This window comes from Patiria miniata, unplaced genomic scaffold (assembly GCF_015706575.1).
Source record: "Patiria miniata isolate m_02_andy unplaced genomic scaffold, ASM1570657v1 HiC_scaffold_7, whole genome shotgun sequence".
Classification (NCBI taxonomy): domain Eukaryota; kingdom Metazoa; phylum Echinodermata; class Asteroidea; order Valvatida; family Asterinidae; genus Patiria; species Patiria miniata.
In genome coordinates, this window is record NW_024037074.1 from 7588451 (window position 1) to 7614926 (window position 26476).

Below are 26476 nucleotides of genomic sequence, written 5' to 3' on the forward strand. Positions count from 1 at the left end.
AGAATAAAAATAAGATTTAAATGTGTATTTAATGCACTGGTATAAGAAAAACATCTGTTGCTGAAATGAATCATCAATCGTTACCAGACTTGAGGTACCAGAAAATCATTAACAAACAGTGGGCCGGGGACCGGCCGGGCCAGCCGGCAGCAATTCCCGGTGTTTATTTTTCATCGTCAATTTCCATATTTTTTTTAACGAGTATGGAACGTAAATGTTTTGATATAACTTTTGTGGCCCTCTTTATAGCTTTCGTAGTGCAAATGGACTGGTCCAGAGCTCTTTTTACTTTAGAATTTGGAGGCCTTACAAAATTGAAACCGCCGTTGGTGCGGCTTATTCGTCTGTGCGGCTAATATGCAGACGTCAAATTTTATTTGCAGATTTTTTCGTGCTGCGGCTTATACTCTGTGCGGGCTATATTCCTAAAATTACAGTATTTACCATTTACAATGTTTCTTGACATAAATGCTAAGGAAGTGGCTTAATAAACAACATGTTTGTTGTGAGAAACACTGTATTTGTCTAATTAATTGTAGTAATTTCTGTGGGCAGCATTTGCCAAGTGTTGATGCAGCGTTTGATTTCGAAAATGAATCATTACAAAAAGGTTTACTATGCCACTTTTACCAAAAGGCAGTCCGGCTTTATATCACAATGCATTCACCAATTGTTCACTCACCGTTTTGGCTCAATTGGTTTCTTTTTCTTCTTCTGCTTTTCATTTAAAATATTACTGTAACTAAGTAATGTAACGTTGAGAAAAATCTTGCATCTTACTTTAGAACATGAACATGAAAGCAAATAATATTACAAAAAAAATTAATCTTTCAATAAGTTAAGCCACCTTAATCTCATCTTATAAAAGTTAAGCCACATTAAGTACATTTACACAAAATCACAAGCATTAATTGTCATTGGTATGTAAAAAAAGGATGGACACTTTTTAAACAAAAAAAATGAGGCACCTTGACATAGCATGAATAAAAAATCTTCCTTTGGCAACCCTGCTAGTCATGCAGAAATTTGACTGTAATACTATTTCTGATCAGCAGCAGCCACATTAAGTACATTTATAGAAGTATTTTGTGTGACGGGTATAAATAAAAAATGACAAGGGTCACTTTTTCAAAAATGCATTAAGCACCTTTTCATACGATGACTCCTCATACATAAAATGAAAAAAAACTTCCTTTTGCAACACTACTAGCCATGCTGAAGTTGACTATTATACAGTGGAACGCCGCAATAACAAACATCGTGGGATCCACAGAAAGTGTTCATAATAACGATCATTACCCTAACCCAACCCTCTTTTGACCAATAAACTGGCATTTCTCACATCCTGCCGCATCACGTGGAGTGGTCAAGCAAAAACTTTAGCAACGGCATGAACGGGTGGTTTTCCCTTTTATTCCTTGGGGAAATAATAGCCATATATCACTCTTCAACATTCAAACACGATGTAACCATGGGTGGTTTGATGGTCAGGAATTAAAAGTGGCCCAAACAGTGTTTAATACATGTACAACCAGTAGGTTGTTTTGTTAATCTGTTGACTTTTTTCAACAACGATGTTCGGTACGTTTTGTACATTAAAACCGGGAGCCAAGGAGGATGTTCGGTATAACCGAATGTTCGGTATAGCGGTGTTCAGTATAGCGACGTTCCACTGTACTTTTGCTGATCAGCAGCAGCCACATTAAGTACACTTTTTCATTTGGTCACTTTTTCAAAAATGCATTAAGCACCTTTTCATACCATGACTCCTCATACATAAAATAATAAACTTCTTTTTTTTTACTATTATACTATTATACTATTTTTGACTATTATACTATTGCACTTCGGCAGAAATATAAACATTTGCACAAAGTCGGATAAAGAAATCAGGCAAAGGGGCGTTGAGCTTTTAAATATGGCATAAGCAGTGGCTTAACAACGGGAGGGGGAAGGGGGCAGCTAGGTATAGGGCAGAAGGGAAACGCATGCCTTTTAAACATGTGGATAAGGAATGAGGTGGTTGAAGCTATAAATAATCTTACCTACATAAAGTCATGAACATACCTACATGAACAACTTCAAATGTAAATGTCAATACAAATGGCTCCATTTTAAATAATAACTTGGACTTTGCTTTATACACCAAATCACTGAGCACATGTGGTTCAATATAAAATGCCTTTGGTTTCATATTTTGTTAATAGCCCATTATGTTTGAATGAATGGCTACGCTGTACGTGACACCAATAAAAAAAAATGGGGGGGGGGGGTACAAACAGACATGGTTCAAGTTTAGTAATGTGCGTTTTTTTTGGTTAACAAAAAGTTACCTCGTCTGAAAATGTTGATACTTTTAAAGGCGATATTTGTGTTTGTAACCCTGAAATTGTGTCATCACAGCACCCTTATTCACTCAAAAAACCCGGCCTATTGAAATTAAATTACATGAATACAAATATACATGTATATGAATACTCTGATACTAAGTAGCTTGATTAATAATTGCACATTCCTCAAAACCCTAATTTTTCTGAAAAAAACTCATGATGAGATGATGGATTAACAAATAACAGGTTCACAAGTACCAAAGGAACCAAAAAGAAATAACCTAAAGTCGCAAACATTGAGTTATCACACTCAGATTAGAAGATCTCTGATGTGAATGGCATAGAAAATCATCACTCGGCAGTGAAGAAAGGACATCACTTAGTCTGGTTCCCTGTCCCCATTGTCATTCGGACTTCAAATATGGGGACAGGTAGCTAGCAGAGAACCGGACTACATCAGGAGGCATTTCTCCTGATGCATGTAAATTATATATGCAATTATGCATGACGTGTCTGAATCTCGCCTCTTGAATTCAAAATCACAACGGTTATGGTTGCGCACAACCAGCCTATTGCAAAATGGGAATAGGTTGCGCCATAAAATGTGCAATTTCCGAGGTGATGAGCCTCGATTTTTGCTGAATTGGAAAGTGTCTTTGCAATAGCAATAAAGAGAACGAAATTACTGGTCAGTATTTAAAACCTATGCAGTTGAAATGCTTGAAATTTGCCCTCATGGAGACACATGGAGACACTGTGTACTTTTTTTGGTAAGACAAGAGCGAGTTTTTTGATAATCGTGAGTTCAATCACCGTCCATGCACAAAGCTAAGCAGCGATTCAAAAATAAACAATCATGATGTGCGCGAGCCCGAGCAGAGGTGATCCAATCAATGGCTTTAGGTGGGAGCTAGCTACCGGTCCACATATTTTATGGGTGGGGGGCAGCAAACAGTCTAGGATATTTATTTGCAGAAATTAAAGACAACTGATCCTCTGAAGACCCAGAGTTCTTACTGCTACTACTTGGGCTTCTCTGCCTTTTTGGGCCTTGTTCTTGTTCTGAAATACAAGTATAACGAAAGCTCATTATACACTCTTTTCCTCTAAAACATTTCAAACAATTAAAAATAATTGCCAATTTTTCAGAATTGTTTTTTATTATGTGGGGGGGGGGGGGGGAGGGAACACATCATCCTTCTTTTTGGGGCCCACTGTTGACACTATTTGGCGCAGCCCACGAAAATGAATAATGTGGGTGTCACCCCCACACCCTCCCCTTGCTAGTCATGTCATGCTTTGTACTCCACTGTTGGTAGTTCATTTGTCGACCGAGTCTCTAAATGCCAAAAGGCAGAAATTGTTATTGTCATCCCCCCCCCCCCCACCTCACCCCAGTGGTGAGATATGGTCAGCAGCTCTGCGAATTGTTTGACTTCCATTTTCAAAAGGGTTCACTGCTAGATGCATAATTCTGAGGATTTACAAACAAACTGTATTCTAATTTCTTACTTGCTTTCCGAGCACTGTGGTCATCCGGGTTCATCTGGAGCACGTGAGGGCTGCCATTCCTGCTGCATCGGTCAACTGCCTCATTCGTGTCATTGTCCATCTCCACAAGTGCTGCACTCTCATTATCTGAAACGAACATTGTTTGCGAAAAAAACATGCCACTAGATAGCCGTTTAAAAGTGACAGGTCACCAACGAAATTACACGTTATTGAAACTACCACACGCTGGATTCCAGAAAAAGATAAAAAAGAAAAAGAGTAATATTTATCTGATAACATCTGAAGCTTTATTGGAATGGACCTATTACACAGTGACGCAACGCTTTGTTTACATGTGCGCTATCCTATGGGAGCCAAGTGGGATCACTTGTGACACAAACCTTTTATGCCATTTTATGTCACTTCTTGCAGGGCCATGGTGTTCAGTATAGAGGGACCAAGAACACTCTCAAGAAGTCTATGGTCACTGACTGACGACTGTCAACACTAAGAGACGGGACACCCCTGGGTCCCCACTCCCACCTTCCAACCCATTCCACTCCTGATATGATTTTCAAAGGGTCTAGAATCTCATATGGCCATCGCAAGGACTTGGTTTGTCTCAGTAATAGAGAAAGAGTGGATGAATCATCTTCGGACTATTTAACCACATGGACTCAACATTTTGAAGGGAATGACTAATCTTTTCAATCTTTCTTCATTGCTGTTGATGCAGCCCTTTAAATTTGTTACTCCCCCTCCCCCCGGCTCTAAACTGTCTCATCACATTAAATCCATCCACATCAAAATTCAGTTCATCTGTTCCCCTTTTTAACCATGCTTGCTTAAGTTTCTTTACGATTTATAACATGTGCAAACTATGCGCAGAATACATACACATGCACATACCAAACTCTCTAAATGCATTCTTACTTACAAGCTATGTGCCCTGTTGCATGTTGTTGGAACAAAGAAAAAAAAAAGGCGCTTCACCTGAAAGTGAAATACAAATACATGTTCACACAAAAAATATTTGTGATTTAATTACCTTCGTTTATGTTATCCATACTTTTGCCGCCATGTAAAGAAGCTTCACCTGAAAGTAAAATACAAATACATGTACACTGTAAAAGGTGAAATGATATTTTATAAGCATCTGCTGTGAAGCTATTGGGAACTGTTACTATGGCAGTACATGTAGTAATAAAAAAATGGCAACCTTCAATGAAAGTCTTACATCAGCAGGTAATCTTGCTTTGAAACACAGACAAATGTCACACACACATTCAGTGAGTCATTCTCTTTGAATTCCCCCCACCCAAGTGGTGAGATATGGTCAGCAGCTCTGTGAATTGTTTGACTAACATTTTCAAAAGGGTTCACTGCTAGATGCATAATTCTGAGGATTTACAAACAAACTGTATTCTAATTTCTTACTTGCTTTTCGAGCACTGTGGTCATCCGGGTTCACCTGGAGCACGTGAGGGCTGCCATCCCTGCTGCATTGGTCAACTGCATTATTGCCACGTAGGCCTCTCTCCACAAGTGCTGCATTCTCATTATCTGAAACGAACATTGTTTGTGAAAAAAAACATGCCACTAGATAGCCGTGCAAATGTGAAAAGTCACCGACAAATTACATATTATTGAAACTACCACACGCTGGATTCCAGAAAAAGATAAAACAGAAAAAGAGTAATATTTATCTGATAACATCTGAAGCTTTATTGGAATGGACCTATTACATAGTGACGTAACGCTTTGTTTATGTGTGCGCTATCCTATGGGAGCCAAGTGGGATCACTTGTGACACAAACTTTTTATGTCATTTTATGTCACTTCTTGAAGGGTCATGGTGTTCAGTATAGGTGTTCATGGTGTTCAGACATGTACACTGTAGAAGGTGAAATAATATTTTATAAGCATCTGCTGTGAAGCTATCGGGAACTGTTACTATGGCAGTAGTAATAAAAAATGGCAACCTCCGATTAACGCCTTATATCAGCAGGTAATCTTGCTTTGAAACACAGACAAATGGCACACACACATTCAGTGAGTCATTCTCTTTGAATCAAATCATTCGTTATTAAGGGAATAAATGTGTGTCCCGAAGGTATTACTGTATAACACTCTGTTTAAAACCGGTGTGAGTCTGGATGGGTAATTATCACTCATCCAGACATAAACCGGTTTTAAACTGAGTGTTTAATACCGACGGAACACACAGTTATTCCCATTCATAAATACCTTTTTGGTAAAAAAAACAATCTTTTCTGTCCAAAAATCAAAACAAGTCAAAAACTAAAGTTGTTAACCATTTTGTTCAACAATTCTGCTTCATGTTTTACAAACACCCCTCTGACTTTAATATGGAATGCCCCTCCTCAATTGTGTGCGCATCGCGCATTCCACCTCCATGGTCGCGCATACTGCGCGATGTCCTGCAAAATGCAGCTGGGCTGGTGTAGTGTGAATATCGGACTACGAAATATGGCGAGCGATACATTCACGGCATTTCATGCTGTGTCCCAAGTAACGTCACAAGACCATACAAACAGAGGACCTACATAGTACATGTACCTGATGCGCTAACCATAGTCAGTCTCCTGTGAAACCTGTTTAATTCAATCTTTCATCGATCGTACATAGGAAAAGTGCCCACTCACTGTAAATTTGAATGCTTTTATCACGTTTCGGACTAAATAAAACTTAGCAAATTTGCTTCGCATGGGTACCATTATAGGCATATACCAAACTTCAATCAAATGTATCATTGCATGGCTCATTTGGGGGGAACTGGGCAGCAGAACAGTTTGCTAAAAAAAAATGTATTGTAAAGGAAGGGCTTACCGGCATTGTCATCACCACGTTGGTTTTCAGTACCAAAATGTTCTGCAAGAAAATAAAAATACTAAAAATTGATTTAACACAACATACAGGGCCATGAGTCATGCAGCCAAAATAGAATTTCACACTTTGGGTGCCATTTTTTTAGTAAGACATGGAGCAGGAAACCATGTTGTTAACCAGTGCACGTCGGATGACGTGTGTACACGCAAAGGTTTTGCAGTATTTGGAACAGATGACGGATAACACGCAACAAACGAGGCTGGAAATATCAGGGTGTGCTACCCACAGATGATGGCCTGAACCCGCCTGGCATCGAGGTTTGTCAAAAACGATCCCGTGCCTGGGTCCGGTCAATGTCAAAATAATCCCGGCGCAAACTGGTTAATGAAAAAAACTGGCAACTTTTTTTTTCAAAACTTGAAACACTAATGTATTTTTCTCAGCATTTATTTTTTTGACATGTTGATAAAGATGAACTTTAAACAGCCATAATATATGTCAACGGAATGTCTGATTAAAGTGCAACAAGCAGTTATGTAAGGAGAATTGTATTCTTTCCTAAAACCCACCAACCCTCATTTCGACCTCTGCCCAGTTCTTTCTCATTTAGCCAGAACACATAACATATTTCCACGAAAGGCAAATTACGCATTCCCTACTGCATGGGAAAAAGCAAGTGAGAATCTTTCCTTATAATAAGACATATTTTCTGCGATCTGGCCTCACCTGAATTTGCTTGCCCTGAAAACGACCTTTAAATTCAAAATCAAGGATGGCATGCACCTCCACTATATTTTTATCTCAGAAATGATAGATTTAGCGTGGTTGCCTGCTACCGGTATTATCAAGAAATGCCTTTCAAAAGTAATTCTTTAGACTACAAGTGCATGCTTGCATGTGAACTGAAGACATCATTTTATATAGGCCTACCAGGTATTAACCCTTACCCTACTAGACCCTCCAACGCATGCCAATATGTGCCTCAAGAAAATCTCCTATGTTTTTTGCATGGCCCTCCAATATCTGCCATGTCATTTCAAGGGTAACTGGACAGGCACTCCAATACATGCCACAGAGAACAATGAGAGTCCTCTGATAACAAAGTGAGTGCCCCCAGCTGGTCAGTATCGGGCACCCTCCAGGGCCTCCAACTCCTGCCAATTGGAGCCTTCACTGTTAAGACAAACTATCTGCCAAAAAACTGCAGCTGGAGGGCATTGGCATAACCAACTGACATGCAGTAAACTACCCTCAGAGAGTAAGGGTTAATTAATTTGGCACTCATCAAGCCATCATGGCAACTAGAAAAAAATCACAATAAAAAATCAGATCAGTTGTAATCTACGTATAATGGTCCATCAAAATCAATGAGCAAAGATGCAAAGGCTGAGACTGAATTCAGTCAGTTAATGCTGGAAAAAAGAAGAAGAATCAGTCTTAAATTCTGCTCACCTTTATACCAGGCCAAGTTACTTAACAGGTGAGCACACAAGAAACCGATAAGTGTAACGACAACTCCAACTGCAATGCCAATCATCAGGCCACGCCGGAAGAATAGTTTCCATTCATCCATAGGATGCACTGTTGGTCCTGTGGCATTTCCTGTGACATAGGTTCCATTCAACACATCTAAAAATGTAAAGGGAATATGAGATTTATGAATAAAAAAAAATCATTTCAACAAGTTATATGCGAGTCTTTTGTACACGTTTTCATTGTGCATGGCACTTTGGGCACTAAAATCAATCCGATTGCTTTTATACTCGGCACACACTTAGATGTGTGCCCGAACATTGACGTCATCATGACATCATCACGAGCCATGTGACGTCACATTAAATGTGCATATTTTGAAGGCCTTTATCTACAGAACTACAGGTCCGATTGAGTTGAAAGTTGGTATGTACCTAGACCGGGATGTGTTATAGATACAAATTGCAGTGACGTCGACGTCATCACGTGACATGTGACGTCAAATTTAAGGTGCACTTTTTCTAAGGCCAATATCTACAGAACTATAGGTCTGATTGGGATGAAACTTAGTAGGTACTTAGACTGGGATGTGTTATAGACGAAAGTTGAAGTGATTGTCATTATGACACCATCACGTCATGTGACGCACATTAAAGGTGCATTTTTCCACGACCTATATCTAAAGAACTTCAGGTCCGAATTTGGTTGTAACTTAGCATGTAGCTAAACCAGGATGTGTTAAAGATGGAAATTGAAGTGACGTCATGATGACATCATCATGTGTCACTTGTGTCACATTGAAGACGCATCATTCAAAGCCCTATGAGAATGTAATCGTGTATTATATGACACCTGCACCTTCAATTGTACACATCCTAATATCTACAGAAATACACCTCCTTTCTGGACTGCACCAACTTGTACTTGTAACTGTACATGCCAGATGTCACCAAAACAATTGCCAAAACAGACCTGTGTTTGTCCACAAACATAAGTCTAGTTTCAATTAAGTTTCCTTTTGTGTTGAAGGTAGCAAGAGGACACATTCCCAGAAATTGTTGAAGATTTCACAGGTTGAATGCAATCTTACCACTAGGCTTGGATTCTTCTGATGGATCTCCCCCAGTAGAAGGGCCATTCAAACACTGGGCATCTGCCTGGTTGGTGCCAGCCCATTTAGTGCAGTTTGTGTGAGGTCTGCACTTGTCTGTGCTGTTTTGGTTGGGTTGATAATAACCCGGCCGGCATTGCTCACAACTTCTTTCAGAGAATCCGCCGCCATCTGGAGAATGAAAAATAAGTATGACATAACAACAACAAAAAACACCATCAAAGAGGCAACTGTACAAAAACTTTGAAAATAAAGTTTTATAAAATACAACCTCTTTTGAAATTTAAATGAAGCCACTGATTGCTGGGCTTATGTGAGCAAATTCAGTCAGATATATCAGTCAATTCAGTGGGTCATTTTATACTCGGCAAAATGTTACATTGTCTGTTTGATTTAGCATGTTCTTCTGGAGCCACTCTATAAATAAGTAGCCACATAAATGTACTTGTATTTCAAGAACACTTGTTTGCTACAGTTCTTCACAGGTAAATTTCTATAATATGTAACACATTTAATAACTTTCTTGCCTTCAGTAATAATAGGCTCAAAACCCTTATTACATCGAGGGTCGGGTTTACACTGTTCTTCTGATGCCCTGTAATAGCCGTCTGCACATCTACATACTGTGTCAGTTCCATGTAACCCACACTGTACTTCCTGCAATACACAAAAAGAAAACGAACAATTGTTTGAAAGCAACATTACAATTTATTAAAATAGTTTTGCATGCTATCTGCCTCGTGCAGAAGTAAACCCCCCCCCCCTTTCCCCAGTTGAAAAGAAAGAGGCTGGTGGAGAGCCATTAAATCAGTACGGTTTCAATAGGGCGCCATCTTGCTTCACAACTGTTACCTGGAAAAAGACATACTATGGGGGAACTCGCACTAAATAGACTCTATGGGGATTAACTCACCAACTAAACTAAACTAAACTCAGGATCTTTGAAAGGAAGAGTCGCGAGGAAATTCAATTAATAGAGACCCGAGACAAGATTTTAGATTTAAACAAGTCAGGTGTGTTTTCAAACACAAATGCCCCACAACCGTGACTGTTCCCATGACATTAACACCACTCTTTTAACATCAACTTACATGTACATGTACCTTGGTCACATGGAACGTTCATTGACAGCATTAGTGTCTTCTGTAGGTTTTATATGAATTAATCACTAATCCCTATGATCTCAGAATAAATAGAAAATTTCTATTGTTTTAGCCACTGTGACCTTGACCCCTGACCTTTCGACCCCCAATGCGATAGGCCTATTTGGATTACCAAGAACGATCCACAAACCAAATTTGAAGTTCACATGTAAAGTATTTCTCAAGTTATCGCGCTGACAAAATTTCTATTGTTTCAGCCACTGTGACCTTGACCCTTGACCTTTCAGTCCCAAATGCAAAAGGATTCTTAGGAATACCAAGAACAATACATGCACAAACCAAATTTGAAGTTCATATGTAAAGTATTTCTCAAGTTATCGCGCTGACAAAATATCTATTGTTTCAGCCACTGTGACCTTGACCCTTGACCTTTCGGCCCCAAATGCAAAAGGATTCTTAGGAATACCAAGAACAATACACAAACCAAATTTGAAGTTCATATGTAAAGTATTTCTCAAGTTATGGTGCTGACAAAATTTCTTTTGTTTTAGTCACAGTGACCTTGACCCTTGACCTTTCGGCCCCAAATGCAAAAGAGTTCTTAGGATTACCAAGTACAATCCACAAACCAAATTTGAAGTTCATATGTTAAGTATTTCTCAAGTTATCACGCTGACAAGATTTGTCCGGACATACACACACACACACACACACACACCCACACAGACTTGTTTCACATACCTAGTGTGGACTTTCCTTTCTTTTCGTGTAGTTAAGGAACACCAGTGGAAAAACTCATTTTTCTCAAACTGTGAAAACTCTTACAACCCAATTTTTTTTCAATGATTCCCTTTAGTGTTTCTCTTCATTCTGCTACAGATAAACCTAACCCAAAAATGCCTCTAAACCTGTTTTCCAGAAATGGGGAAACACTGTGTGGACGTGGGCAAGTCCACATTTCGTCGCTGCTACCTACATTATGTGGACGTCTTTTGTTCGGAAGTCCACACTGCGTATGTAAGACAAGCTCACCCACACAGACTTGTTTCACATACCTAGTGTGGACTTTCCTTTCTTTTCGTGTAGTTAAGGAACACCAGTGGAAAAACTCATTTTTCTCAAACTGTGAAAACTCTTACAACCCAATTTTTTTTCAATGATTCCCTTTAGTGTTTCTCTTCATTCTGCTACAGATAAACCTAACCCAAAAATGCCTCTAAACCTGTTTTCCAGAAATGGGGAAACACTGTGTGGACGTGGGCAAGTCCACACTTCGTCGCTGCTACCTACATTATGTGGACGTCTTTTGTTCGGAAGTCCACACTGCGTATGTAAGACAAGCTCCCACCCACCCACCCACCCACGGAAGGACAAGGCGGAAACAGTATGCCCCTTCGGCTTCGCCGCGGGGCATAAAAAGGGACAAAAAGGAGTTTATTTACAAGAACTTTTAAGACTTAAGGAAACTAAGTGAAGAAACTAAATCAAATACCAAAATAGAAACTAAAATTTAAAATGTAAGGACCAAAACTAAAGAGACTAAAGACCAATAACCAACTTAAAACCAAGACTTAAACCTAAAACCAACACAGTGTGTAATATAATGGACTTTCCAAGACACGTTGGTAATAATCAATGACTCCAGCAGATCAGATACACAAACATATACATGTAGGGCAAAAAAGGTGCACCCAAGAAAACCAAGGGAAAGAGAGGAAGCTCACTAAAAATACATTTCTCTCTTCACTGCCGCTGGTCTGCTACTGAGGGGTCTGTGGCCTTACAGGGTGGCAGAGCACATGGTCTTATCAAAGGGACGGGCCCTAATTGCATCTTATTTCATGAGCAACATCTGCAAGTAAATAAACTCACCACTACCCATGGATGATTACATTTCCGGCAGTCAAAGCCCTTGGTGCAGTTGTTTCTGTCAGGCATCATTTGTTCACCTACATTCACAAGTCTGCAACTGCTCAAAAAGATATAAAAGTAAATACAAGTTAAAACTTCAAATTTAAAAGATACCACCCCACAAATTTAAACACAAACAAAAAAAGCATCACTTTAATATAACAACAAAACTTTTTGAAGGCATGAAGCGAGATCATTTTGATTGGAGGCAGGAAGGTGTAGATGTAAAATAAAAAAAATCAAATTTGTAAAAAAAAAGGGGGGTGGGCCAACTGTGAGTAATTTTTCCTCTCGATTTTGTTTGAACTGTTCCTTTTTGCGTTATTGCAACTCAAATCCAATTTAGCGGTCATCTATTAAGTAAAGGACTAGGGGTTATCATTTAACTTAATTAATGAAGCTAAATAAAATGACCTCGCTAGGCTAGTTTGATCATGGTAGTTTGAACATAGACTGTGTTTGTCTGTATGAACGCCTGTATTTAAATCCCGTAGCAAAGGAAAGACCATTGACCTGACCTATGGGCTTTGTGCTTAACCGAGAGAGAGCGCATTTTTAGCCCGTGTCCGAATAACCTGGCTATGGTTGGAAAATTACACAGGTGCCAATGGAAACCGCTGCAGTCACTCCCCGTAGACCCATGTGCTATTTCCAACCATAGCCAAGTACATACCGGGGTATGTATTTATGGAGGCCCAGAAGGGTTTGCGACATTTGAGGCACATTCTAGGCAGATTATTCAGGTCCTTGTGGATTGGCAGGTCTGGGTTGGCTTCAATACATGTACGTCCCAGTTCTTTCAGCATCTGTCGTTTCCTGCATTTGCCTGGAGGATTGATGTGCGAGAGAACAGGGAGCCACTGGGTAGGAGTAGACTAAAGAGTACCTGAGATAGTTCTCATTGCCGAGTTCATGATAGTGTCAATTCATTTGGCATTGCAGCTCTCAGCACAACATGTACACAAGGGCAATGTTTGCAGTGCGTAGAGAATGAGCACTTGATCCCCAACTAGCTAGTACCTGCCAATTTGTGGACAATGTAGACCCTGGCCTTCAACTTTTCTGACGTCTTTTTTAAGTGTCCCTTGATGTGAGACTCCGGTCAAGGGTAAAGTTCCGAGATACTATGGAAATTCCTCATGTTTGACTAGTTTGCCACAAAAGGAGACTTGGAGCTCTGTCCTAGCCAAACGGTTGCTAAGTCTTGGAAGGATTTGGGCGGAGGCGCCAGAAGGTGAAATATTCCTCAATCTTCGTTAGGTCCCGTGTTAGGGTTCCCTTTGAGGTTTTCAAAATCTGCGGCTTGGGTGGCGAGTGCAAGGTCATTCGCATACGCAAATTTCATTGAGGTAGTGTATGGCGTGTCCCTTACATACATGTACATGTAGATGTTGAAGAGCATTGGAGCCAATCCTTGAGGGAGGCCATCATTAAGCATCCTCAAAGAGCTCACTTGGTCACCAAGTGCAACCCTGAATCTTTGACTGCTGAGAATGGAACAGAGGACTTACATGGTTGCTTGGCATTTAGTAGCTATAAGCTGTACAGTTCTCTCACTGCAAAATAAAGTGGTGTATTTTGGGAAATACAGGGTTAATAAACAACATTCACAATAAAAAGGGGACTTACTCTGAGGGTTCTAAGTACCCCGATGAGTTTGGATCACACACGCAAGCCCGATGGAGAATCTTGCCGCGAGGACACAGATCGCATTTGCAGGAATGTCCACTGTCATCAACATGGTCATAAGTGAACTCTGCAGCTTCTGCATGATCTTCACGGAGAATACACATTTCACCCTGAAACAAATAGAAACAAATAACATTTGCAGCATTATCCACTCTCAGATCAAAATAAAAGTACTCATAAGATGGAATTTGCGTCTGGGACTCGGGGTGATGCAAATTATTAATTAATTCACCCCGATGCAAATTCCCTCTCATGAATAGTTCTGCATGTAGCACTTTCAAAATCTAGGATATGAAAGCCCAATTAATAAGCTTTCTTTAAACTTGTACAAGAATCATTCAAATCACTCATGTAATTTTCAAGTTACGGAATTTTGAACACAAACATAGGGATGTGTGTTAAATTGTTTTCATTTGGCTGAAAGAACACTTACCTTTTGGTGATCTGTGGACAGAACTTTAAAATGGTGGTTGTGTTTAAAATTCCATAACTTGAAAAGTACAGGAGTGATTTGAATGATTCTTCTACTAAAACACAGCTTGGCCTTGGGCTTTCGTATCCTAGATTTTGAAAGTGCTACATGTACACATGCAGAATTGCATTTTAAAAAATGGTCCTGACTTTTGGGTTTCCTTTTATTTTTACTCACCCTGTAGTGCTTATTTTGACATCTTGTTTGCTTATTCAGGAAAAATGTATTCATGGATCTCCTTGATTCTCAGAAGTCAGAAATAAAAATGACTATCAGTGAATAATACTATAGGCTAACATCTTAGAACAATGACTTAGTATAAATTTCTGGTCTACTAAAAAAATTTCAATGTCAAACCTGTAACATTCAATTTGTGGCTACATGTAAAACTGTTTACAAAGATGGTTTAGGGTTAACATGGTTAAATTACAAATGTATTAGATCTGTTTATTAAAAACACTGACAAGATTGCTTCAGGATGCACGTTTATACATGCACATTTTTCAATATTTATGAGCCATACTTAGAACAACATGCAGGCTACTGAAAATGCCTACGGGCTAGTTAGAGTCTGTTTCAGTAGCCCGGCTGGCTATAGTGAACAAAAACTAAGGTCAAACCCTGGTAAAGAGTACTGCATTGTAATTGATTAAAAATTAAGATGAATGGATAATTCAGAACTGATTATCTAACATTTTCGCGCCACTCGTGCACCGGGCGGATGTTAACAGGTCAAATTGCCGGATCAGATCCACCTTTTGCGTTCCCATCTGATCGTGATCCGGCAATTGCCGGATCTGATCCACCAATTGGGGGATCTGTATCCTGGTCCAGAGTTGGATCAGAAAAAGTGGATCTGATCCTGATCCACCTTATAACGGTTAGCGTTCCCACTACACACAATTGCCGGATCTGATCCACCAACTGGGGGATCTAATCCGGCAATTTGGCAAAAGGTGGATCAGATCCCCCAATTGGTGGATCAAGTGGGAACGGGGTCATAGGTTCATGAAATTTCCGTTTGTATAAGTACCGGTATTAGCACAAAATAAAGCAAAACAAATCTAAATAAATCTGTGCATTTTAGAACAAGTTAGTATTTGATTAGTCAAAACTGCATTGCACCAAATATTCAATTATTAGAAACTACATGTATTTACAATAATACGCCAGCTGCAACGTACTGCATGCCATGCCAGTCAAAAGTTGCAAGCAAAGCGCACCAGCTAATATTATGGGTTGCTGGAGTGTTTTTGTAGTAAGTACATATATCTTATAACTGTAGTAATTCGTGTTTTCTCCCGAAATGAGTTCTACTACTGTTTATCAAGCCTCGTGTCTGTTCTTACAAGTCGTGAAAAACGGCACACAAAATGTTGGTTGTTTACAAGTTTTAATGCTCTCAAAACTCACAAGTTCGTCATGCACCTGCTATCCAATGATTAACAAACTTCTGGAAAGTCAGTAGGTTTAAGCACACATCAATTGACTGAGTAAAACTTGGTTGAGGAAACTTTCAACGTTGGAATAAGACTTGCACAAAGCAGAATGAAAACGATAAGTGAAAGGTCACCAACATGTCACACTGCGCAAACGCAGCACAGCGAGAGTGAACTCCGGTGCCTATGGCAACCAAAACTTATTAACATACTTATTTGTATGGAACGCCTGTTGAAGCTAAAAGAACAAACACTTAATTATATACACATGTACATGTCACTACAGTAGCTCCCCTCTAGATTGTAAGAGATAAATGAAACAATCGATACAAGCAGTTGATAATAACAGTCAGTGACAGTCGAATTGCTCATATTTGGCTGGCCAGTGAACTCGTCGACCAGCTCTGGTGGCTCGTTGTGGAGGAGATGGCGTCTCTGGCGATGGGGGTTGTGCAACCGGCAAAACAGTTCTCGCGGGGGCGTTCTCGCGAATCTGTCGGGAAGACGACGTTTCTGTGGATGGGGGGTGTGATTCTGGCAAAACAGTCCTTGCGGGTGTGTTCTCGCGAATCTGTTGGGAATGCGCGTTTGTCCAGTCGTCATCAAGATACGCCACTTTCAGACGATCCTTGGCAACCGCATCCCGTCTGCCGTTGAGGTCCAAAACAAAGTATTTGCTGGCGCGCTTGATGATGCGAAATGGTCCATCATACGGAGGTTGTAGGGGTGTTTTCACTGCATCATGCCGAACAAAAACGTGTGTGCACTTGTCTAGGTCAGCTGGAATGTGTGATTGTCGCTGTTGTGGCCTGGGCGGAGTGGGACGAATGTCCTGCATGTGACAACGCAGCCTGTGAACATACACACTGGGGTCGAGCTCAGCATGATCATTGCTAGGCACAATAAACTCACCAGGCAGCCTGACTGTGGTACCGTACACCATTTCTGCTGGAGAGAAACCGATATCTGACTTGATAGCGGCTCTGATGCCTAACAGGACGAGGGGAAGAGATTCCGTCCAACGTGGGTTAGCATGAGTCTTTAGCGATGCCTTGAGTTGTCTGTGTAGTCGCTCTACCATCCCATTTGCAGCAGGATGATATGATGTAGTGTGAATTCGTTGACAACCGAGCATGTCAGTGAGCATTCGAAAAAGTCGTGACTCGAACTGGCGTCCTCTGTCGGTGGTGATGGTAGCTGGTGCACCGAACCGAGAAACCCAGTGGGTAACGAATGCATGGGCCACAGTCTCAGCAGTCATGTCAGGAATGGGGATCGCCTCCGGCCAACGTGTAAATCTATCCACACACGTAAGCAGGTAGGACTGTCCGGCTGACGGTGGAAGGGGACCGACTAAATCGATGTGTACGTGTGAGAATCGTGCGTCGGGTGTGGAGAACGTACCAAGTGGCGACTTGATGTGGCGATGAATTTTGCATTGTTGGCACTTGCGACAAGTCTTAGCCCAAGCGCGAACGTCTTTGTTAATACCAGGCCACACGAACCGTGCAGTAAGTAACTGCTGTGTGGTCCTGATACTAGGGTGCGACAGTCCATGCAAAGCGTCAAAAACTGTTCGACGAAACGGGGCTGGGATGAAGGGTCGAGGCGTCCCTGTGGAGGTATCACATAGAATGGTACCCTGCGATGTCTGGAGGGGGACGGCAGTTAGCTGGAGAGAGGTGTCAGGGAGATGTTTCAACTCGTCGTCATCGATCTGTGCTTGAGCGATGGCGTCGAAATTGATAGTCGCGTTCGTTGGTAAGGCATTAACCTCCAGACGAGAGAGTGCATCCGCCGCTGCATTATCATGGCCGCTGATGTGTCTAATGTCCGAGGTATACTGGGATATGAGGTCAAGTTGTCGAATCTCCCGAGGAGAATGGCGGTCTAGTTTGGAGTGTAGGGCGTACGTAAGGGGCTTGTGATCAGTGTAAGCGCGGAATGTCCGTCCCTCCAGCATGTGTCGGAAATACTTGATGCCGAGGTATAGAGCTAAAAGCTCTCTACCAAAAGTACTGTAGCGGGTTTCCGCTGGTTGGAGGCGCTTGGAGAAAAACGACAGTGGTTGCCAAACACCCTTGACGTGTTGCTGGAGAACACCGCCCACGGCCTTGTCCGATGCGTCGACTAAAAGGCATAACGGTGCGTCAGTCTGTGGTGGACTAGGAGTGTTGCGTCGGCCAATGCAGCTTTCACACGCTCGAAAGCGAGCTGCTCGTTCGGCCCTAACTGAATCGGCTCGTTTTTCTTCCTCCTGTTCTTGAGCAGGTCGGTCAGGGGCTGGAGAATGTCTGCACAGTGGGGAACAAAACGCCTGTAGAAATTGATGAGGCCAAGAAATTCCCGCAACTTACTCAGCGATGCCGGTTCCGGGAAATCTCTGATGACTTGCACCTTGTCAGGCAAAGGACAGACTCCATGCTGGTTGACGAGATGACCGAGGAAGGAGAGGGATGGCACGCCGAACTGGCATTTGTGGGGGTTTATGACTATGCCATATTGCGAGAGGCGGTCGAACAGGAGTCGAAGGTGTTCTTTGTGTTCAGCCTCTGATGAGCTCGCTACCAGCAGATCGTCAATGTAGGCGAAGACAAATGGTAAACCACGGGTTACCTCGTCGACGAACCTTTGGAAAGTCTGTGCCGCATTGCGGAGCCCAAAGGGCATGCGCACAAACTCGAATAATCCAAACGGTGTAGTGATGGCAGTCTTACGGATGTCTGTTGGTTCCACTGGTATTTGATGGTAGGCGCGTACCAAATCAATCTTGGAGAACAACGTGCACCCGTGAAGGTTGGAGGAAAAATCCTGCAGGTGTGGAATTGGGTAGCAGTCCGGAATGGTGTTCTTGTTGAGGGCGCGGTAATCACCACACGGACGCCAATCCCCGGGAGTTGACTTAGGCACCATGTGCAACGGAGAGGACCATTCGCTACTGGAAGGGCGAACAATTCCAAGGCTAAGCATATGGTCAAACTCAGCCTTGGCAAGTGGTAGTCTGTCCGGGGCAAGTCGACGGGGTCTAGCCGCAACCGGGGGGCCATGAGTTTCGATGTGGTGCGTGATGTTGTGCTGTACCTCCGTTTGCTTATACACAGGACGCACCACATCGGGATACCGGCTAAGGAGCTCGTCGTATTGTGATGAAGCTGCATTCACAAACATGGGGCTCGCGGACGGGGTACCAGACATTATTCCTTGTATGGCAAGACTAGTTATGGAATCGACAAGCCGCTGGTTCTTTACATCGACTAGTAGGTTGAACTGCCGAAGAAAATCAGCTCCAATAATAGGGGTTGGCAAGTCGGCAACAATAAAAACCCAACGGAATACTCGGCGAAGTCCCAAATCTAAAGTCAGAGACTTCTCGCCGTAAGTTACAATAGGTGAGTGATTGACCGCTTGTAGCTGTATAGAAGTAGGTTGAGCTCGTGACTTGTGACTGCGTGGCAAAACACTCACCTCAGCGCCGGTGTCAACTAGGAAACGAGTGCCTGTGGCCTTGTCAGTTACATGGAAGAGGCGACTTGTTGTATCGCTGCCAGACCGACCTGTCGCCGCTAGTCGTTGGCTTGGCCGTTTTCCTGGTTCCGCTGTGGTTCTGTGCGTCGCGAACAAGGACTGGTGCATTTTCGTGCATTAGTTCCGTACTTCCAATGATACCAGCATTGGCGGTCACCGGATGGCTAGTTATCCGCAGAAGGGGTTGGACTACGTTGTCTGGGTCGACTGCGGGAGGAAGAGCGGGGACGGCCTTGTCGCTGCATGCCCTGTAGCTGAAAAGTCAAGGCCTGCACTTGCCGAGTCAGGTCATCAACCTTTGCGTGCAGAGTGAGTACCTCAGGGGAGGCGTGTCGTTGCGGGGGTGGAGGGGTGGTGAAGAAACCGTGGAAATTTGCGATGCCGGCGTAGAGTGGGCCGACACCTCGACAATTTTGTCAGCCAAATCTGCCAGTGCTCCAATTCCCACAGTGTCCGCTGTGGAGGCCAAAATGGACTGGACGTGTGGGGAAGTCGCTGTACAAACAACTGCTTCAAAATCCTCTCCTCCAGCTTGTTGTCCCCCAAAAGCTGGTGCATGCGCCGCAACAACTGCGAGGGCTTGCGATCTCCCAATTCCTCTGAAGTAAGCAGCTGGTGTAATCGTTTCTGCTCAGAAACTGAAGTGCGACGAATGAGTTCAGATTTCAGCTTATCGTAGCAGTCCGTGGATGGGGGTGTAATCAGGATATCCCGCACCTCTTGTGCGACCTCCGGTTGCAAAGATCCGATAACGTAGGCAAAACGAGTCTCCTGGGTAGTGATATGGCGGATGACAAACTGAGCCTACACCTGGGTAAACCACAGGGTTGGGTCGTTAGGCCAAAATGGAGGGAGTTTGAGGCTTACTGCAGCTTGCATCGGCATGACAGGCGGTTGAAATGGGTTAGAGGGAGGTGGAGTTGGAGGCGGTGTACCCTCTGTCCCATCAGGTTTAACTTCCACAGACATGGCTTGTGCAGAAGGTCACGATTGTTCAAAACAGGGTCACCAGTGTAGTAATTCGTGTTTTCTCCCGAAATGAGTTCTACTACTGTTTATCAAGCCTCGTGTCTGTTCTTACAAGTCGTGAAAAACGGCACACAAAATGTTGGTTGTTTACAAGTTTTAATGCTCTCAAAACTCACAAGTTCGTCATGCACCTGCTATCCAATGATTAACAAACTTCTGGAAAGTCAGTAGGTTTAAGCACACATCAATTGACTGAGTAAAACTTGGTTGAGGAAACTTTCAACGTTGGAATAAGACTTGCACAAAGCAGAATGAAAACGATAAGTGAAAGGTCACCAACATGTCACACTGCGCAAACGCAGCACAGCGAGAGTGAACTCCGGTGCCTATGGCAACCAAAACTTATTAACATACTTATTTGTATGGAACGCCTGTTGGAGCTAAAAGAACAAACACTTAATTATATACACATGTACATGTCACTACATAACTGTCAAGGGCAATAACTGGATGCGTACGCCACTTGACACCCTGTGTACAAACCCTATGAGACTAGTCAGAAAATGTTTTCCAACTAAATGCTTGAGTATTTTCCCCCTTAAATTTTACTTTTTAGGACATGTTATCCCTCTCTGATGGTTGATGAGTCATTGCAGGGAAAAACTAATGGCGTATGTATAGGCCTATGGAATTCTTTCCCGCGCAAAAATGAGCCGCCATGGTAAAAAAAGTTAACCTCAACAAAAAACTGGCATCTGCCAATAAAGTACTGCAACCTTGTCTGCTTGTGATTAAAATAACATCACAGTAATTGTGTTTCTGTGAGCGGGTTATCACCGAGTTACGGGGAATTTTTTTATTGTTAGGCAAATTAGGACCAAGTTATGGGGACTTTCCATGGGCGTCGTCGTGGGGGGGCAATGGGGTGCTCTCCCCCAGCTAAAAATAAAAGGGGAAAAAAAAAAAAAAAAAAAAAAAAAAAAAAAAAAGGCACAAAATCATATTGTTATTAATTTAATGGGTTGGGGGAGGGAAATGTCCCTGCCCACCCTCAAAAAAAAAAATCAATCAGGAAAATGCTGGAAAATATAGGGATTTTTTGTGGGTAATGTGCTTTGCCCCTCTAGAAAATATCCTGGCAACGCCATGGGACTTTCTGCTGTCCCCACAGCATCTTAATACCATGGGACAAATCGTGTATAGTCCACACAGTTATGGTACAAGAATGTGCATAATGTTTTGTTTTGTTTTTTATTCGAATCGGCAAAAACCTATTCGCATTCGGTTGATGATTGAATATTTCAGTTTTCTATATTACTTAGCAAGTTTGCATTAGTACATAGAACATGATGTGAGCAGCTGTCATCAATGCCTACATGTTAGTGTTATGAAAGGTGATATGATGACCACCACAATCAACAATGTGAAAACTAAAAAACAGGGGGGGTGGGGGATTCATACAAGCGGTAAATTAACAAAACAAAAACGACCTCATGCTAGTTCAGAAATTATTAAAGTAGATTTACATTGTACCTTCCAAGAACTCCTGATCTATTCTGGAAAACATTCCTGCAGAATTAAAAGTCTGATTTCTTTATTTTGTCAGTTTTAAATGTTGCAAAAACTGCATATCTTCTGCATTACAATGTAAGTTTCACCCCTTGCAGAACTACATGTACATTGGGGGCAGTAGGGGGCAGTAGGGGCCTACTGATTGGGGGTCATGATGAAGAACACCAATCATGTCGATGACAAGGAGAATGAATGACCTTCAAAATTATTTTGAAGAATAAGAACATGCACAATCACCTGAATCCATACAAAGGAAAACTCTAATTTTTCAGTTGATACTCTCCCACTTTAGAAACTTGTACATGTATTCTTGTTGATACTGGAATTGAGACCCTTATGGAGGCCAGGCCTGCCAGTGAATTGACACAAAAACCTAGATGGGAAAGCAAGGCTGGCCCTAGCCTTTCACCAAGGCCATCATGGCTTTAACCGGCATTATTAGACGGAGCGGCGAAGCTGCGAAGTGACTGGAGCGGAGACCACACGTACGATCGGCAAAGCCACGAGGCTTTTTCCAACTTGTATAATTTCTCAATTTTTTCTGCCCTAAATGGGTAGCAAAATGCCAACCAATCATTAGCCTTATAAATGCGCGGGTGGTTACTACCCAGACCCATGACGCGCGTACACACGCGCTTAAATCAAGTTAGAAAAGGCCTTGTGGCTTTGCCACTCGCAAACGCTGGCTTGGTCTTTGCTTTGCCGCTCTAAGCCACGGTGGCCTTTGCGAAAGGCTAGGCTGGCCCTTGCCAAACCCATAGACAGTTAAATAATGAAATGCATTCCAAACTATAAGAAAAAAACTTAACATTCGAACAATTGGCTATTGACAAAAAAAGACGAGAGCTTGGTTTGCTAAAAATACACGCATTACCTTTCGACCTCTTAACGATCAAATTGCATACTTACATCAGGTCCTTGGGAAAACTTTGAGCCCCTGTCTGCACCACATAACTGCAGCATCCCACACACAAATAGAACCTTCAATTAAGACAGTATTAATAGTCCGATCAATTTAAGTTAAGACCTAGAACAAATTGCAATAGAAACTATTCAAATGTCAAACAACTTCAAGTAAATACACGGACAACATGTGAAAAATCTAATTCTTTTGCATCATTTTGAGCACTTAAGTTAAGGTCCCGGTCTGGGTTTTCTCGGGCTATAAAATGTTTATTATTCAAATTCACCGTTTCTAATCAAATTTGTCCACCAACTTCGATTTAGTGTACCTCCAATGTTTAATTTTATCTTTTGTCGGACAATTTCAAATTCAGTTTAAGAAAATTCAACCATTATGAGCACACATTTTCGTCCCGGAGTATTCGATTTGGTCTCATCTACGCCAAACCTTGTTATTCAGAAATCAAATTTGTCTAATTGATTTATATAAGAAGAATTTGATCTCTGAATGCTGCCATTCAGCAACAGCTTAGACGAATTTGATCTGTAAGGAAGGATATTCTCAACCCAGTGAGTAAAGGGGGTGACCAAACTTTGAAATTGAATGGTGAATGACTAAATTGCTAAATTTGTTAAAACCATATATGCAATTTTTCACGAACGAAATTGAATTTTGGATTTGGTGAATTTGAATGGAACTGTTTTAAAACTTACATGTATATTAACTCTTCTAATTAACATACATGTGAACTCTTCTAATTAACAAACATGTGTAATGATGTATGACTAATGTACAGCGGCCCCATAGATTGTTACAATACATCATGATAAGAGTTGTAGCTAGCACTAGCAGTTTAAACTTTGACTCTGAGTAGAAAGTCTATCTGTTTTTGAAGAAATCATCAACAATTTTAGTAGAGAAACCCACAACAAAATGAACAGCATTCATACTGGGTGCAGAAGAAAATGTTTCAACCTGATGCCTGACGGGGTCGCACTAAAAAGCTCAACACAGCGTCAACACATGACAGAAGCGTCAACACATCTAAAACACATTCTGAATTGACAGAGAAGGTATCAAATTGTAAAGCATAGAATAAAAGAGAATTTTCATTGGATTGAGTTTCCATTTCGTTGTTAAAAATATAGTATTTTCACGCGAAAAAAAAAAGACATTTCACTTGCACAGCCGTTGTCCGCCATCTTGACTTCGCACAAAGCTTGGACTACACTATTTCAAATACTAGGGGTGTGTAAATAATGACATTATCTTGTCTTAAACAACAGAGGGCGCCTTGCTGCAGACAGAGGGATACCAGATCTGTGAGGACTGAGGATCGGAGTGGTGGATCATTAATTTTGTGAGTTGTCTTTATGTTTCATTTACTTTAAATCTTTATTGAAATGACATTTTTGGGTATTGGCCGGCCGCGCCCTCTCTGTTGGTTTATTGTACAACGCTATCACTGTCAGTATCACCCTTTAGCATAATGGTATGGTCCGCGCTGCCACTGAGGCAACATGGGGCAAGTTCGCGCAAGGACTATAGTTAACCATTGGTCAACTAACGCTTGCCCGAACTCTGTCTAGTCGACGATGGTTAACTAGGCTAGTCGACTATTTGGAACCAACCTACTGGGGTTGGTTGCTTCGCTGGTAACCATAGCCGCGCGCGTTCATAACGTACAGCAGGGAGCCAGGATCCAGACGTTTTGCAATGACATTTTGACCAGCGTTTGACTAGAGACGTTCGCACTTTGCTATTAGTGCGCAGGCGTAAGGTACGTCACAAATCAACCACTCGTCGACTAATGGTCCTTGCCCGAACTTGGCCCTGGCAGCCGATTTCAGAGCAGCACGGAGAGCCAATTTTCTTGAACTGAAAATCGCAATTTTCAGACGTTTAACCTATTGATTTTAAGCCAAAATCTTGTTTCTGTCCATGCTGTATGGGTTACATACTGTTTTTGTCACTTTTAATGCATTTTGGATGTGTTGACGCTTTGAGGTGTGTTGACGCTGTGTTGACGCTTTTTACCGGCCAACCTGATGGGCCCTATGTACTTTTTCTTAGATCGGTTTGTTCATTCAATTTTACAATGTCTGCCAAAAATCCCAATGCAAAAACCAAACGAGGTATCGCAAAGAGTATCGTATAAAGAAACCCCTATGCGTGAATGGTACACTCCACGCATGCGTAGTCAGGTAGTACATGTAGTATGTAGATCTCAAACAAGATGGCGGCCAATACTAAACCGAAAAACCCGTCGTAGATTTCGCACTGGAAAACCACTTTTAAGTAATACCCTGCCACTCGATCTATCCACCTCGTAGCCGGCTACGAGGTCACAGCTGATTGACCTCAATAAACATTCTCAGCGCTACTTGTATGTACTATGCGTCATGCTCCATTGCACTCCCACTTCGTGACCGCGTAGCCGCCAACAGGGTAGTTGGTTTGGACTTAGAACTTTTTCAGCAACTCCCATTCCTTTTGTGTTGCTTCGTTCTCAAGCATATTCAAGGGGACTCCCACTCTGTAGCCTTGTAGCCGCGAACAGGGTCATGAGGGTGGTTGGTTTGGACTTAGCCCCATAAATGTGGCCTATTTACTGGACTGCCTCCGTATAAACATAGGCCACACGTCCACATGTACAAAAATCGTGTCGACTTTGCCAAATTTTGATTTTCACATTTAGGCTTAGTTTGTAGGATTTTTTTGCTTTAGAAGCATACTCACCCACTTTATAGGCTAGTCAGAAAGTGCTGCCTTTTTCAGATGTCTAATTTTTGTGAAATTTCATGTTGAAATTTTGATACGCAAACGTGTAAAAATGAATCTGGAAATTTCACGAAAAATATATATATCTGAAAAAGGCAGCACTTTCTGATTAGCCTATAAAGAGGGTGAGTATGCTTCTAAAGCAAAAAAACCATACAAACTAAGCCTTAATGTGAAAATCAAAATTTGGCAAAGTCGACATGATTTTTGTACATGTGGATGTGTGGCCTATGTTTACGGAGGCAGTCCAGTAAATAGGCCACATTTATGGGGCTAGTTTGGACTTCGAATTTTTTTCAGCAACTCCCATTCATTTTGTGTTGCTTCGTTCTCAAATAATGGACCCCCACTCAGTATCAGCGTTGCTGGCAATGGACTTGAATTATTTTTTTTGCAGTGATTCCAACCTCGTAGCCAGTGATTTTAGGGGTGTATTTCCGAGTTGCGGGGTATTCTGCAATTACTCCCAAAATTTGTTGACGCTCATTGACGACCGTCGAGGCTTGTTGACGTTTGTTTCCCCTCCGTTTTCCCTCCGTTTTTCCCCCTCTAATTTACCATGCGCACTTTTCACAAAAAGAACATAGGGATACTTACATGACTTAAGTAAATTGGCACTGGCAGATACCGAAGATACTGATAATGCATGTTGAGCATCATGGAGCTATAAACACAATGACTGCTGTCAGTGCTGAGTTGGCTTTCTACAAATTACAATTAGCTAAGACTAAACAAATGCTAAAGAGTCAATTTAAGACAAGTTTGCACTGCAGTCCACCGTCGTCACGTGCGTCTGCAAGTAAAAACCAGAGATTTTCCAATCACGCGTCAAACGCCTAACTTCCGGTAGCCTTGA

General features: G+C 41.8%; 1 protein-coding gene across 5 annotated transcripts; it reads right to left on the minus strand.

Annotated features, from left to right (window-relative positions):
• Window positions 1-26476, minus strand: LOC119745619 (tumor necrosis factor receptor superfamily member 1B-like). 5 transcript variants are annotated; one of them, XM_038222112.1, is made up of 13 exons: window positions 26218-26476; window positions 22845-22916; window positions 21897-21932; window positions 13899-14068; window positions 12231-12327; window positions 9783-9912; window positions 9235-9426; window positions 8124-8300; window positions 6672-6713; window positions 5259-5384; window positions 4870-4917; window positions 3843-3968; window positions 1-3392 (listed from the first exon to the last, which is right to left on the minus strand). In XM_038222112.1, exons 4-13 carry the CDS (start codon window positions 14060-14062, stop codon window positions 3262-3264), a joined length of 1233 nt encoding a protein of 410 aa, XP_038078040.1. In that variant the 5' UTR covers window positions 14063-14068; window positions 21897-21932; window positions 22845-22916; window positions 26218-26476; the 3' UTR covers window positions 1-3261. The 5 variants fall into 5 exon arrangements, with proteins under 5 accessions (XP_038078040.1, XP_038078041.1, XP_038078037.1 ...); XM_038222113.1 differs by having other exon boundaries at window positions 21897-21948; XM_038222109.1 differs by lacking the exon at window positions 21897-21932.

Excerpts from the sequence above, each read along its gene's own strand:
- LOC119745619 (XM_038222109.1), bottom strand. The coding sequence starts at position 26,280 with ATGATGCTCAACATGCATTATCAGTATCTTCGGTATCTGCCAGTGCCA. Across the intron at positions 6,714-8,123 it reads TAACTTGGCCTGGTATAAAG|AACATTTTGGTACTGAAAAC; the intron begins GTGAGCAGAATT and ends ATTTTCTTGCAG. Across the intron at positions 5,385-6,671 it reads ACGTGGTGATGACAATGCCG|ATAATGAGAATGCAGCACTT; the intron begins GTAAGCCCTTCC and ends TGTTCGTTTCAG.